This window comes from Anopheles funestus, chromosome 3RL, assembly GCF_943734845.2.
Source record: "Anopheles funestus chromosome 3RL, idAnoFuneDA-416_04, whole genome shotgun sequence".
Taxonomy (NCBI): Eukaryota; Metazoa; Arthropoda; class Insecta; order Diptera; family Culicidae; genus Anopheles; species Anopheles funestus.
Window position 1 is genome coordinate 20,599,063 of NC_064599.1, and position 14,608 is coordinate 20,613,670.

The 14,608-nt window shown below is 36.9% G+C and overlaps 1 protein-coding gene across 2 annotated transcripts; it reads right to left on the reverse strand.

Moving 5' to 3' along the window:
- Positions 1–1,790: 1,790 nt before the first annotated feature.
- LOC125772249 (uncharacterized) lies at positions 1,791–6,580 on the reverse strand. 2 transcript variants are annotated; one of them, XM_049443749.1, is made up of 4 exons: positions 6,304–6,580; positions 2,668–2,936; positions 2,429–2,582; positions 1,791–2,362 (listed from the first exon to the last, which is right to left on the reverse strand). In XM_049443749.1, exons 2-4 carry the CDS (start codon positions 2,908–2,910, stop codon positions 2,262–2,264), a joined length of 498 nt encoding a protein of 165 aa, XP_049299706.1. In that variant the 5' UTR covers positions 2,911–2,936; positions 6,304–6,580; the 3' UTR covers positions 1,791–2,261. The 2 variants fall into 2 exon arrangements, with proteins under 2 accessions (XP_049299706.1, XP_049299705.1); XM_049443748.1 differs by having other exon boundaries at positions 2,668–2,946; positions 6,304–6,579.
- Between the last annotated feature and the right edge of the window lie 8,028 nt (positions 6,581–14,608).

Sequence of the window (14,608 nt, forward strand, 5' to 3'; positions counted from 1 at the left end):
AACTTGTGCAATCTGTGAAGTGATTACTGACATTACACAAATCATTTACTTGCGCAAGCTTTCCCCTTTTTTTTAAACCTTTTTTTTTTCATTATTGCACATAAACTTCAGTGCAAGTTTCTATGTAAACTAACGCAATAATCGCTGTTAATAAATTGCACAACTTTAGCAAGTAACAATCGCTCACAAACACTTCTGTGACTGATCAAAGGAAAATGTTTCCTCGTAACCGCAACAGCCGAACCACACCACAACCCGATACCAGCACGACGACTTGATAAATCACAATGAAATTTGAAACACTTCAACTAACTTTATCTAACCCGTTTCCCTACAGCACAAAGCTCGCTTCCTGGTGCTGGTAACGCACACACAAACTTTATGCAAACATGTCTTCAGCACATGCTATCGGTGTAACAAATTTCTCTCTCTCTCTCTCGTAGCACATTATCGTGGACCAGCAACGTGGATGGTTCTGGGCTTCAAAATCAATAAGAATTAATAAGCTAAATGGCACTTCATCAGCCATCTCCACATCGGGGAGATCTTTCATGTTTGGCGACAAATCAAAATAAAAGGGATAAGCACATACGAGAACGATATGCACAAAGCACAACACAACGAACCGTCGTTTGCATCGTAAACTTCAAAGATCAGTTCGTTTGGTGTGTATTTAAACAATTTTCCCACATCGCTTTGAAGTAATGTCAGTGATCTGCAGATGAAGACTACACGAGACAGCTGGCTGTCGCCTGTGGCAGCTGAAGCTACGCTTAGCTTTAAAGTAACCCAAGCTGCCCGGCTACCATTACAACCCTCGTGCGAAATGCGTTCAAACAAAACAAACAAACGATAGAGAAAAGGGAAGAAAGAGAAAAAAAAAGCACAGCTCTTCTCTGCAGACAGAGCACACATAAATTACACCTTTGCCCGCCCCATTTGTGTGGCGCTTATCAGGACCACCCTTAACATAATATTCATCATAATATCAGCCAGTCCTTTCGCCTCTCCGATTCCGATGTCACAACACAATGTGTGACCATCTTTACCTTAACTTGCCCTTGGAACCATGGTTTTATCGATCCTCCGCACAACTATGCTATCAGCGCGTTCAAACTCAACGTATTTGTAGGCTCATCGCGGGCCCTATCAGGTAAGGTTGCCATTACGTTAGACCTTTCTTACCGCTTGTCACCTCCCACAGTTCCCTTCGCCCCAAAAGATATTTTTACATCCTCCCAACAAATAACGAACCGATTGCACAGCAGCAGAAGCAGCAGCAGCTTCCAGCTTTATGATACAACATTTTCCCTTTTCATGCGCTTTTATATGCTGCCCGCGCTGGTGTACGGCTTTCATCATTCTTGAATCTGTATTTATTTTTATTTTCATATTTTTCCCCCACGTTTGTCATCGTCACCGACAGCATCAGTGTCACCGTCATGCGCTCGTCAACGGCATCGTTTCTTGTCTTTGGCGACGTTAACAAGTAAAACGGTTGGCGCTTGGAAACTACTTTTAGTCAGCTTCAACGATAGTAGAGGATGAGAAAAGGGAAGCAAAACAAAAAAAGAACCGTATGTTTTACCTGCATACATTCAAAGCTTTCCCGTTTGAAATTAAAGGATGCATTAATTTAATTAATGCTACAGAATGGGAGGATGTTTTATTTTTACTTTAATTAAACGACCATTCAACCAACAGTTCCGGCTAAACATAACCTTACGGAGTGTCATCATTAGGGGAGGAAAAAAACGCAATATAAAAAAATGAAAACTCCAAACGAAACATTCCATATGTCAGTAAGTCAGTTGTTAATCATATTTTAATGAGTACATCGAGAGTTTGTCAGTCAACAAAAGAATTATAAAAAGAAAGTAAGTGTAAATAAGTTAGTTCTCTCCAATGCTAACGCACACACTTTCAAACAACACGTGTGGTCAAGCGCGCGCGTTGCCATTAATATACTTCTGCAATTAAGTGTTTTTTTTCACATTTGCTTGGCCGATTAGTACATTCTTTGTTCTTTGATTGAATTCTTTTTGTTATAAAATTTTTGTTTGCGTTGTTTTTTTTTGTAACTGCTACCGCCTAATTATGTACAAATAATGACTAACAGTGCACAATCTGATTGTGCTACTACAGCAAATTATTATTGATTACAAATTATTAAAAAAAAACTGAAAAGTACAACAATTAAATTGGGAGATGGCTTTTTGTGATGTTTGTAGCGGAAGCAACACACAAAAACATAGTTTCATCTATCGACGATACGGTTGCTTCGAGTAACGGCCACGATCGTTTTCATTTTTCAACGATACAAAATAACTATACACTACGATCCACAGGTACACGTATATAACTACAAAAAAACAACATTATTCAGTTAAAAAAAACTAAAAAGATTCAGCACTAATAGTATACTTACCAACAGAAAGCAATCCAATCGCAAGCCAAAGCGATCCACCCAAAATGTAACCATCGATGAAGTAAACGACCGCATTGTAAATCACACTAATGAGCAGCCCAATCGCAAGCATTAAACCGAGCACAACCCATGGCATCATGAAGAAATGGTTTTTCTGAAAATATAAAAATGGGAATCACATTTTTGATTGAATTATTCTATCCAATTTCCGTGCGTTACTATCGAAATCTTATACTCACCTTCATCACACCCATGATCATCAGCAACGAGATCAAGATTGTCATGACCAGGTTTAGCGCGTAGATGATTTTCACCACGTTCTGTGGCAACCAGTCCATCAGGATGGTTTTAAAGTCGATCCGTACGGTGAAGATAAGTATGATGGAAATGATCGACAGCAGTATACCGACGATGCCAGTCGCAATCGATCCACTCCGGAGCGAGTAGCACCGGCAGCAGGAGTTGACTAGTGGCTGTGCCATCGTGATTGTAACAGCAAGCTATAGAGCTATGTTTTGCTAAAATGATAAATTAACAAGAGTTTTTAAAAAATTGTTAAACAACTATTGAAGTAAGAAATCTCTTCAATTCGAATTCGTGACAATATTAAACATTTAACATCCAAACGTTTGGAACCTTGGGAAAGAGACTAAATGGAAGCATTAAACGACCATCGTCCTACATCAGTAAGAAGCGTGGAATGGATGAAGAGATTTACCAATATCAAGTTTCAAGTCTTGTATACATCATCAGAATGTCCAAGATCTGCGATTCGTTGGATGGCTTTACACAGCATGAACATTTCTTAGTATATTACAGAAATACCATAATCAAACAAGGACCAAGGACCTCTCTTTCCAAGTCTTCAAAGTTCGACTCCACTAGGTGTTCGCAGGAGATCCTTCAATATCTAGCGACTGTGAGTAGACGCCGATTATTTAGTTTATTAAAATATCTCCGACTAAAAGAGTTTTCTAAAATATTAAATTCGTGCCTCAACAATTTGATCAAAATATCATAATATGTAGTACGAGCACACTCTCCAAAACTCGTAACTAGTACGATGCACATCCACATTGTAGCAGAACATTTCCTTCCTAGAGAAAGACTGTTTATTCATTGCTCATTATTATCTTAACCTTAATATCCCTCCACTAACAGCTATATCCCAGTTGGTGTTCTACCGACGAGCACAATTTCTGTAACGCCCTTTGCTAATTACTTCGCAACAACGCTTCATACCACAAAAGCCTCACAACTAAACCCCACAAATGCATCACGGACGGTCTTATCTATTTTACGTAGCCTTACAACCATTAAATATGCTGCATTCATGAAATATAAAAGAGCAAACGCAACTTCACCACACACTTGTATGGGAATGTCAAGCATCCCGGGACCTGGGTTGGGGTGGAGTTCTTAAAGGCAAAACCAGCAACAAACACTTAAAACATAAAAAAGCAAACAAGTACTTCAAAGTCGCCGGAGAGGAAAAGTTACCCCAACAAAACAAAAGGTACGATATGCATATTGGAATTACACAAAAATGCGCATAACCGCGTGCAATTTAGTCGAGAACACGAACATATAGCAGAAAATATTCATAATGAAGTAGCACTTGACTAATTTAGTACAGCAGCCCAACCGAAACGCGGAAGTAGTACACAAAACGGAAGAAACTTCTTCCCTTTTTTTAACTTTTTGTACTTTGTTGATGCTTTTTTTACGGGGTGAAAACTTTTTTTTTATCACAACAATCATAGGGGCTTGAAAACTTTTGGATGACACAACCAATACCGCGAAATCGCTCGTTCTGCTGGAAGATGTTTTTATTTTATGAACTTAAGCACAGTAAAAAGCAGTTCCAGAGTTTCAGTTTTGTCGTTGTGCCAATTTTAGTTGGCAATTAGTAGAAACACAATGAACTGTTACTTGCTGAGGATATGAATTCCACAATTAGACAGGTAAATAAATCCAAAGGGGTTCTACCAATATTCTTTATAGTATTTGTTTTCCCCACTCTAGTTTTATACTCTTTTTTGGCTGAGATGAATCTACAAGTCGAAAGTACGATGACATCAGTACGACATTAGCGAGTGCAATCTTAGCCCAATCGTAAATCGATCCAACTGGAACGTTTTTATTACATTCCAGACAAATTCTGGACGGTAACTGTAGCGTGAGTGAGTTAGTAGTGGGTAATATAATTAATTTACTCGCATGCTACATAGAACGAATGGTTTTACGGCTAGCTAGAAAGGCTAGAAATAGGATGATTTAGGGTATCTTGTAAATACCCCCTCAGGAATTGTTTCTTTTCATTAATTGTTTTCTCAAGGGAAAAATTAAATCGGTGCTTCTATTTACACAGAATTAACAATTAATTTTGATAGTAAAGAAAGAAAAAAACCATTAAAAAGTATAAATTCCCAAGCGATTAATTTTAATCGTACATGTTATCAATTAATAACAAACATGTTTACTAGACACAACTAGAACACAACGGGAGCGCTAATCATCAAACGGAAAGATAAGAGTAAAAAAAAAATTAATTAACCATTTGCAAAACAGCAGACAGCGCGTAAGTAGCACAAAAAACAGATTAATTAAATACAGCAACAATCGTATTTTATTACACTCTAAAAACACCGCGTAATGAACTCATCATTCTCACGCAAACGTTTACGCAACGAAACCAGAGTTCTAAAGAAAAAGTGGCCAAGCGGTTTTGCTTTTCGGTTTTATTCTTTTCTTTGGATTTGGCCTCCAAAACACACCACGATTGTGACCTAAATCGTTAGATGATGGTGCCGCAAAACGGTGCCGAAACCCACTCACGACGAATATAAACAACTAGTTTCAAGATCATCACCGCTTGCGTTTGGTTTGGTGTGTTTTTTGCGCCTCACTACCACGCGCTCGCCAATTCACGCACGGCATTCACCAACACCTGTAGCACCGTTAGGGGTGAGTTTTATTTTTTTGGTTGTTGTTTTGTTCCTCCCCACAACACAACACTTTCTTTTACTAGACTGCGTCACCACAATGTGTTCTTTTTGCGGGGTGTTACCCTTCACTGCGCCACTTATCGCAAACGATTTGCAATCTGATGCCCAAAAACTGGAATGGTTTTTTTTTGCTGGTAGTGTTTATCATGTTTCTTATGTTTCTCGCATAATCAACCCTGTACAGCTGATACAGCAACCGTTTGCGGATGTAGTGCACTGGTATTGGTTTTACCCTGTGTATGCAAGTATGCGGCTAGAAAAAAAAACTCTTCAACTTGACTTCCCCGTAACGGCTGCTAGCAAAAGGTGTAATTTGTAAACCCCACCCTGGCGGTACTGCAACATCCGGGCGTAAAACTCAACTAGTCATACGAGAATTTAACAAAAACGCATTTTTTACCCAATCGTTTCGCACTGCTTCCATTTCTTTTGAGGCTAAAAATAAACGATGAGCGTTACCATGTGCGGCAAACGATCGCGATCGTGAATGAGCGACAGAGTGAGAAAGGGATAGTGAAAGATCGGAAAGAACGAACGTTTTTTTTTGTGCTGTCCGAAACACAAACACACAAACATTAGGTTTAATCGGTTTGATTAATTTTTACATCGCGTATCAAAACACTTGAGCAGTTGTACATCCATATCAACACGTCTTACGATAAGGAACAATTTCTTTTGCTTGGAGTTCTTTCTCATTCTTTCTCGCTTATACGCAGACGTTAGGCACATATTAGGCGAGCATACGACACCACACATGATGCCGTCTGACACACTTTGATTGACTCGCAACCGTCGACGGATTGACCTAGTTTGCTTTTTATTAACGATTCTCGAACCTAGGGCACATATCTTTCTTGTGACACTTACTCGTTTTTTGCAAAACCGCAGCAACTAGCAAAAGAACGTTCGAGAGACAAACTGCACCTCTTAGAGCTTAAGCTACGTACGCATCCGACGGCGCTAGGCCAGTCAGCTTCCAACCCGTTTTAATGCTCGTTTACGACTGGAGTACGGACAAAACAGAAAGCAATGCGCTCTCGGAGGTAGTACGACGATTTGCGCGCGGAGCTTATGTCACTGTGCGGTTAAGCGCGTGTTAACCACAACCCTGCCCGCTAACTAAAATGCTCGAATGCTCACTCGAATGCTTCCCACACAGATTGGCGGTTCGTTGTGTTGGTTAGAATCGAATGGGGTGGAATACCATAGTAACGCTGCGTAACGTGATCCACCTTATTCCGGGGGTACGTGTTGGCGTCGGTGTCATGAATGATTCACACAGATATGCGTCTGTTCCTCCCTCAGTCTCTCTCGCTCTCTCCCTTTCTTAGCTGTCTGTTGGAGCGTTATGCGTAGGAACATGCTTGTAAGTATTCGTGTCTTTCTCGCGTTATGTGGTTCCATTCATGTCGGATATGCTAGACGCATACAAGTTGTACGCAAAAACCTTACATTCGCTTACAAGTTTTTCCTGGGGGTGTTTTTTAAACTAGTTTTTAATTAAAATTAATTTATCTTACACAGCACTGTTTGATAACAAATTATGTTTTAGGCTAATGTAAAGAAAAACATTAAAAACATCCTTTGCCTTTTTTTGAGTAATTTAGCAAAATTTTAAAAGTTGATGTTTTTTAATGCGAACTTATTGAAATAAGTTTCTTTTCACTCAAACAATGCTTTAAATAAAAAAAGAATGAAAAGTAATAAAAAAATTAGAAAAAAATCTATAAACTTGAAAATTTCCTAAGGCTATAGCCTTAGATTTTTTTGAGTAAATTAGCAAAATTTTAAAAGTTGATGTTTTTTAATGCGAATTTGTTGCAATAAGTTTCTTTTCACTCAAATAATGCTTTAAATTAAAAAAAGAATAAAAAATCAGAAAAAAATATAAAAAAAAATTCAACTCGAAAATTTCTTAAGGCTTACCCCTTACGTTTTTTTTGAGAAATTTTGCAAAAAAAATTAAATTGATTTATTTTAATGCCAATTGGTTCAAATAAGTTTCTTTTCACTCAAATAATGCTTTAAATTAAAAAAAAGAGTGAAAAATAATAAAAAAATCAAAAAAATAAAAATTTACCAAGGCTCATTTTTGCACCAAGTTTTGCCTACAACTCGGTCCGTATCCAACAGATTGCCAATCTTTAACCTGTGGTCGGTAGACGACACAAATGGCTACATTTTCTTCTTGGACGGCCATGCTCTCAGGTGTCCGTGCCGGAAGTTATTGGAGGAACCAAGTTCCTTACCCTGTTTGAGAAAATGTAAAATTTTCCTCATTTTTGCACCAAGTTTTGCCTATAACTCGGTCGATATCCAACGGATCGCCAATCTTTAACTTGTGGTCGATAAATGGCACCAATGGCTACATTTTCTTCTTGGACGGCCATGCTCTCAGGTGTCTGTGCCGGAAGTTAATCAAGGAACCAAGTTCCTTACCCTGTTTGAGAAAATGTAAAATTTTTCACATTTTTGAGCAATTTAACAAAATTTATAAATGTGATATATTTTAATGCGAATTTGTTGCAATAAGTTTCTTTTCACTCAAATAATGCTTTAAACACAAAAAAGAATAAAAAATCAGAAAAAAAATTTTAAAAAATTTTTAACTCGAAAATTTCATAAGGCTTACCCCTTACGTTTTTTTTGAGAAATTTTGCAAAAAAATTTAAAATGATTTATTTTAATGCCAATTGGTTGCAATAAGTTTCTTTTCACTCAAATAATGTTTCAAATATTAAAAAAAATAACAAATTATAAAAAAATCAAAAATATAAAAAATTGAAAATTTCATAAGGCTCATTTTTGCACCAAGTTTTGCCTATAACTCGGTCGGTATACAACGGCTCGCCAATCTTTAACCTGTGGTCGGTAAATGGCACCAATGGCTACATTTTCTTCTTGGACGGCCATGCTCTCAGATGTCTGTGTCAGAAGTTATTCGTGGAACCAAGTTCCATACCCTGTTTGAGAAAATGTAAAATTTTCTTCATTTTTGAGTAACTTAGCAAAATTTATAAATGTGATATATTTTAATGCGAATTTGTTGAAATACACTCAAATAACGCTTTGAATAAAAAAAATAATAAATAATAATAAAAAATATAAAATATCTATAAATTTTAAAATTTCTTAAGGCCTTAGGAAATAATGCTTTCAATAAAAAAAATAAAAAATATTAAAAAATTTTAAAAAAAATCTTTAAATTTACCAATTTTCTAAGGTCCCATTCGCAAACGCGACAATTGCTAAGCATGTAGTGACGGGGTTACAGTTCACTCGCTCACACTTTTTGTATCGTGGTACGAATACCGTGGTACCGCTATCGTGTAAAATTCGCTCGTACATGTATGTATGTAAACAAGTATTTTTTTATTATATTTTTTTATTCTAGTTTGTATTACTTTTTTCTAAACATCAATAGCTTCGATCGGAACATGATCTGTTGAAAGATCATGACATAAAAGATCGCCTCCGTTCTTGTGAAAAAGTCCCACCAATGAAGTCTTTAACTTTTGTGGATCATTGAAAGAGATCACCAATTTTATTATTATTATGGATCGACTCGAGAAGTAGTAGTTCTTCAGAAAAGGATTAAACAAAGACAGAAATTTCTCAAACACAAAAAAAAACTTATTTACTCTTACCGGATTTTCCGAACCATTTGAATTGTACAAAGCATTAGTTTATGCATACAAATTACGATTCAACCAAATGAATTCTCACAGTAACTTCTATTGTCTATTCTCTTGAATCCTCTAAAGGATTGTTTTTCTTCACTTTTTTAATTATGAAATGTATTTCCATAATTGTGGAAGCATTAACTTTTCACACCATTCGCAATTGCACAGAATAGCTGTAAAGTGGTGTAACATCTGGAAAATGTTGCGACAGCAAGTAAAGCTAATGTTGACTTAAAGGTTTCACCTGAAAAAGATTACCTTTTTTTTAATCTGCTCTAGTGCCATGATCATTTTCGCTTCCAGTACAAGCGTAATTTACAACCGTTCACTTGCTTTACTTTTAATTACAAACCAATTGTATTTCAATGTTACACCAAGTACGGCAATATTGCCCTTTTGTAAGGTGTGTAAATACAATTAAAAAAAAACACACACACACACAAAGCTTTTCAATTTATGCTCACCTTCCATGAACTGTAAAAGCTTTCCTGGCTTGCTGCAAGCAAAGTTGCGCTGGGACATTAATTATGAAGCTATTATTTTGTACTGTCACATACAATCTCACGTTTGAGTAACTCGAACGCGCACTCGGTTTCAAGTGCATTTGGGGTTTTTTTTTATTTCCCTTTTTTGTTCGTTTTATGTTTGCGAAAAAACAATTCCCATGTATCACGGCGCGGCAATAAACGGACAATGACTCTGCGCTCAAATGTGTCGGAACGGGATACGGTAGCGCTGCTAGTCGGCCCATCGAATCGAATGTTGAATCGTACGGTATAAATATAAACAAGTGGAATGAACAATAAGATATGTTGCTATCGTTGTACTGCTGATTCAGCAAACTGTTTCCTTTTAGGTAAAATAAATACATTTTTTTGGTCGTAAAATACTCGTATTTTATATGTAGAATGAACAGATCAAAACTATATTTGAAGCATTAAAAAAAATTGTTAGTTAATAATAAAAATTCATTGGTACGGCCAGGCCGTTCTAACCTAGTAAAAAATAAAAATAAAAATAATAATAAAAATTTAAATAAGGAAGTTTCTGGCTCTGCAACCTCAAGAGATCGTGACCTGCCATTTCTGTATTTACAAAGAACAAAATGTAGAGAAAAAAAAATGCTCAAATGATTTCAACAATGTTAAATTCCAACTACACAACAAAAAATCATGCACAACAAGGAAATAAAAGCATAAAATTACAATCATTTGTCGCATGTTGTGATCTGCATTACCATCGCTATTGCATTTCACTCACGTTACAGTTCTAGGGTAAGAATTGACAAAACAAATTGATACAATATTGTTTACGCTTCGCTAGCCATTAGTATCACTGCAGTTACATTGTATAGAAGAGACGTTTGTTAGATAGTAAACTTCACCGTGACATTATCCCTCATTCGAATACGTCGACAGCAGCAGCACCATCGAGAGCGATGGAAAACTTTTAATTAACCGTTTAACAGGTCCTTAAAACGTTGTAAATGTTCCCTATCGAAGTAAATGTCACCACCTCCCCCGAGGGGCGACAAAAGTTCCCGCCTTTGTAGTGATTGCTGTCTGTAGAGCGTGTTTTGTATTGAATCGTCCTGGATGCGCAACGCGATGAAACATAATATTTGGAGGTACTACGACACAAAACTACAATGTACATCACACCTCAAATTGTCATCACCATGCAACGCACACACACACACACACACACACACACACACACACACACACACAATAGTGATCAAGGAAAGATGGAACCAGGGGGGCCATAAATGGCGGCAACCAAACGGCAAACGGTTGGATGCATTTTTCGGTTCAAAGCTCCAAAGGAAAACCGTCTACCAAGCCTAATGTGTTGTCGCCTTGATTTGCGGTGCTTCACTCAATCTTGCTGCTGCCGTTTCGTATGGTGGAATTCATCCATCCAACACCGATACTCGAAATGCTAATTAACAATTAGTCGTCGACCAAATCGTTCGGTTGTAAAAACTTCGACTCGACCGATAGTTCTGCAGCCATTTGCAGCCATGTGCACCAGTCACGCTGGGATTTACAAATCCAAGCATCCATTTTCCACTCACTAAAGCGTAAATTGTTAATTAATACGCACACGTACCACAACAACCGGGTTGTTGCAAAACGGTCGGCACCAGCAACATTTGATTGCATCTGCCGCTTGGGACGGGTGGCAAGGTAAGCACCGGCGATACCACGAACCGAAAGGCGGCAGATGCACAAAATGAAATGTGTGTTTCCAGTCGAGAGCAGCAGCACCAGCATCAGCAGCATCCAGTGCAGCAACATGAGATCATCGTTACTATTTTGCCCAGGTATATCCTTGCGCAGGAGCTGAGAACAGAATGCTGTACCGTGTTTAGCAAATGGAACTAACGAGCAACGCATCATACACAGTTCAATAAGTTTCTTCGCCAAAAATTCACAGAAAAGGTCATACTGATGGCAATTTAAATTTTAGCTAGTTTGTACACAATATTCCAATACATTTTTGCAAGTTTTTGTTTTGGGAAACAATGCTCGATTTTTTTTATTTATTGATTCTAACCAAGAATAGAAAACAACTTAATTATAATTGAAAAAATTAAATATTTAGATATGAATTGACTCATATTAAAGACAAACAAATTAAAGAGTTGTAAGTACATTGTTTAGTTGCCCAATAAATGAGTGCGCAATCTGTCGGGAAGAATGCAGCCGAATCGTCACCTAAGCCACTCAAGACTCATAAATCGAAGAAAGTATACCTTCTCAAAAAGGCTGCATTCATTGGCTGCAACCAAGACCAAGGACCAAGAAATCACGTTCTTTACTTTAAGGGTAGAATTGAGATTTATTTTGAAACCACAATGCAATCTTCATAGCTGTAGTTTAAGTAATTTGTTTCTCCTTTATTTTACGGATGCAACCTACAAGTACGCAGCCAATACATTCAGTGCAATTGAGGGGCTAATAGTCTTGGCGGCAAAAAATCACCCTGTTGTCGAACTGGAATCGACCTGAAAAGGACTTTCTTATCCTTTATCCTCTCTTATATGACTTAAAAACAATATTGTGTGGACTTTCTCGATCCATTGGAGAGCCCTTCTTGGAGTATAATATGGTCATACGAAATTACAAGAAAAAGCCATTGTTTTACAACAGAAAATTGATTAATTCTACTCCCTATATGTCATTTAAATTGCGTAGAAAAAGATAACGAAAATAAGTAATGAATTACAGTAACGAAATTACAAGAAAAAGCCATTGTTTTACAACAGAAAATTGATTAATTCTACTCCCTATATGTCATTTAAATTGCGTAGAAAAAGATAACGAAAATAAGTAATGAAATATTCTATAATCTGATGAAAATTGATTTGATTTAATTTGTCCAAATCACCATTTTCAAAATCACAGCGTTAACTTGTTCTTTATACCTATTCATTTTATATGTATTGCGTATCATATTTTGTTTATTTCTTTACTTTTTTTATATTTACAGCATTTTCATTGTATTATTCACTAAAGTTACGATTGATTTTCAATTTTTTGTTTTGTTTTCGCTTCAGTTTTTTTCCTTCAACAAGTTAGTTATTTTATTACTTGTTTCTGATTATTTATTATTTTAATTCTTAATTAAACTTATTTTTGATATTAATATGAGTAATTAATAAGATGATTAATTTTAATATTTAAAAAAAACCATTAAAATTTATTTATTATTTTCTCCTTATAATTTTCATTTATTCATATTTTATTTAATATATTTCATATGTTTAAATAAATTCCATATATTTCAAAAAAAGCTTTCCTAACAGATGCGAATGTTTTATCTATAAAGAAAAATGCACTAAATGCAAAAGCTCTTTGAGATCAAATACACGCAAAGGAAATGATCAGTAATAGAAAATTACAATCCTATTCCTGATGAACAAACTTCGTAAGATATACAAATACTCGTTGCTGCACTGGAAGGAATGTTGATAGAATGTTACAAAAAAAGTGCTTATTTTTTACGATACGAGAAATCAATCCAACCCAATGATATAGAATGACACTACACAAAGCAATCGCTATCTTTATATGATCTGCTTTCGGTTGGGTGAACGTTGTTACGCTTTTCTAAATGCTTATTATAGCACCGATACCTGTATTATGTTTCTTCTTGATATAGCACCGTTCCCGAATACAAGTCGCCGCCGGATGCATCAAAGCACCAGTTGCACCGGGATGGGAAGACTTTTTTGTTGTACCGGTGTCATTTTTCCCCCTTCTCAATTCATACCACTTGTGATACATTTCGATGCAAAACTCCTTTTGTATAGCAATACCTTTGTCACGAGCAGCAGTCATCAAACGATTTTTCATGCCCTATTCGTGCAACGAACCAGACCCGATTTTACGACAACATACTTGTGTTTATATGGAAAATTATTAATCCATTCCATTGCACTAACGACTACGGCGACTTCCGGCTGCATAAAGTTGCACCGTTTGCCGCTCGCTTTGCAAACGGTTTATACCGAACGATTCCATCTTCGGTGTCCTGTGCAGCAGTGTATGCAAGATACAGTTTTGCCAATTTTGACCAATCATCGAATCGAACCAACCGATTCTCCGGCACCGGATGCAGTCAAAGGTTTGTAAAACGTTTGTGGTGCTTGGCGAAGGGACGCCTTTGAATGGTTGTTCGATTTCTGAACAGATTTAGCAACAAGCAAAGGGAAGATGATGCTCATGTTCGCCATAATCATCAATATTGGCACTAGACTTCGAGAGGTGTAACGAGTAGTTATTTACCTTCGATGGTGTAACGCGTGTGTGTTGTTTACACAGTGTAATTGAAAACTTGCACTCTAATCACTACGGACAGTTAGTGTACCGTGCACTAATATTACACTTAATGTTATCTTATGAATAACAACATACAAACTCAACAATAAAATAAACGAGCCATTCAAATTCCTACTAACAATAAAATTGGTAAACGATAAAAAGTTTTATAAAAACTTAATATTTTCCTTTTCACCTAAGTAACTAAATAACTTAACATGATACTCGCACAGTTCGGAATTACTGCCAGTAACGTTAAGATTCACTTTCACCTAACCAAACGTATACGGTAATACGATATCAGCCCCTTTTTCCAGGGTATCAATTGCCATGCCAAACTCAATTACTGATCAGCTCAGCCGCTCAGCCGTTTGTAAGAAGGTATCGGAATTGGGTCGATCCGGCGCTAAAAGGTGCATTGCTTTATTGCTGCACTTTATGCATTGGACGTAAACGACTCTTGTTCTCGCCAGATGGAACGTATGCTGTACGACAGTCGGGACCGACTGGCCATGCACACTACCGGCATCGATAACGATACACACACACACACACACACAGACGTGTACCCATATTTCATAAACATAAAAGAATATCATTAACATCGGTTTTATCTTCGCATCTAGACATGGTTTCAGCCTAACACAAAATATTGAAACATAG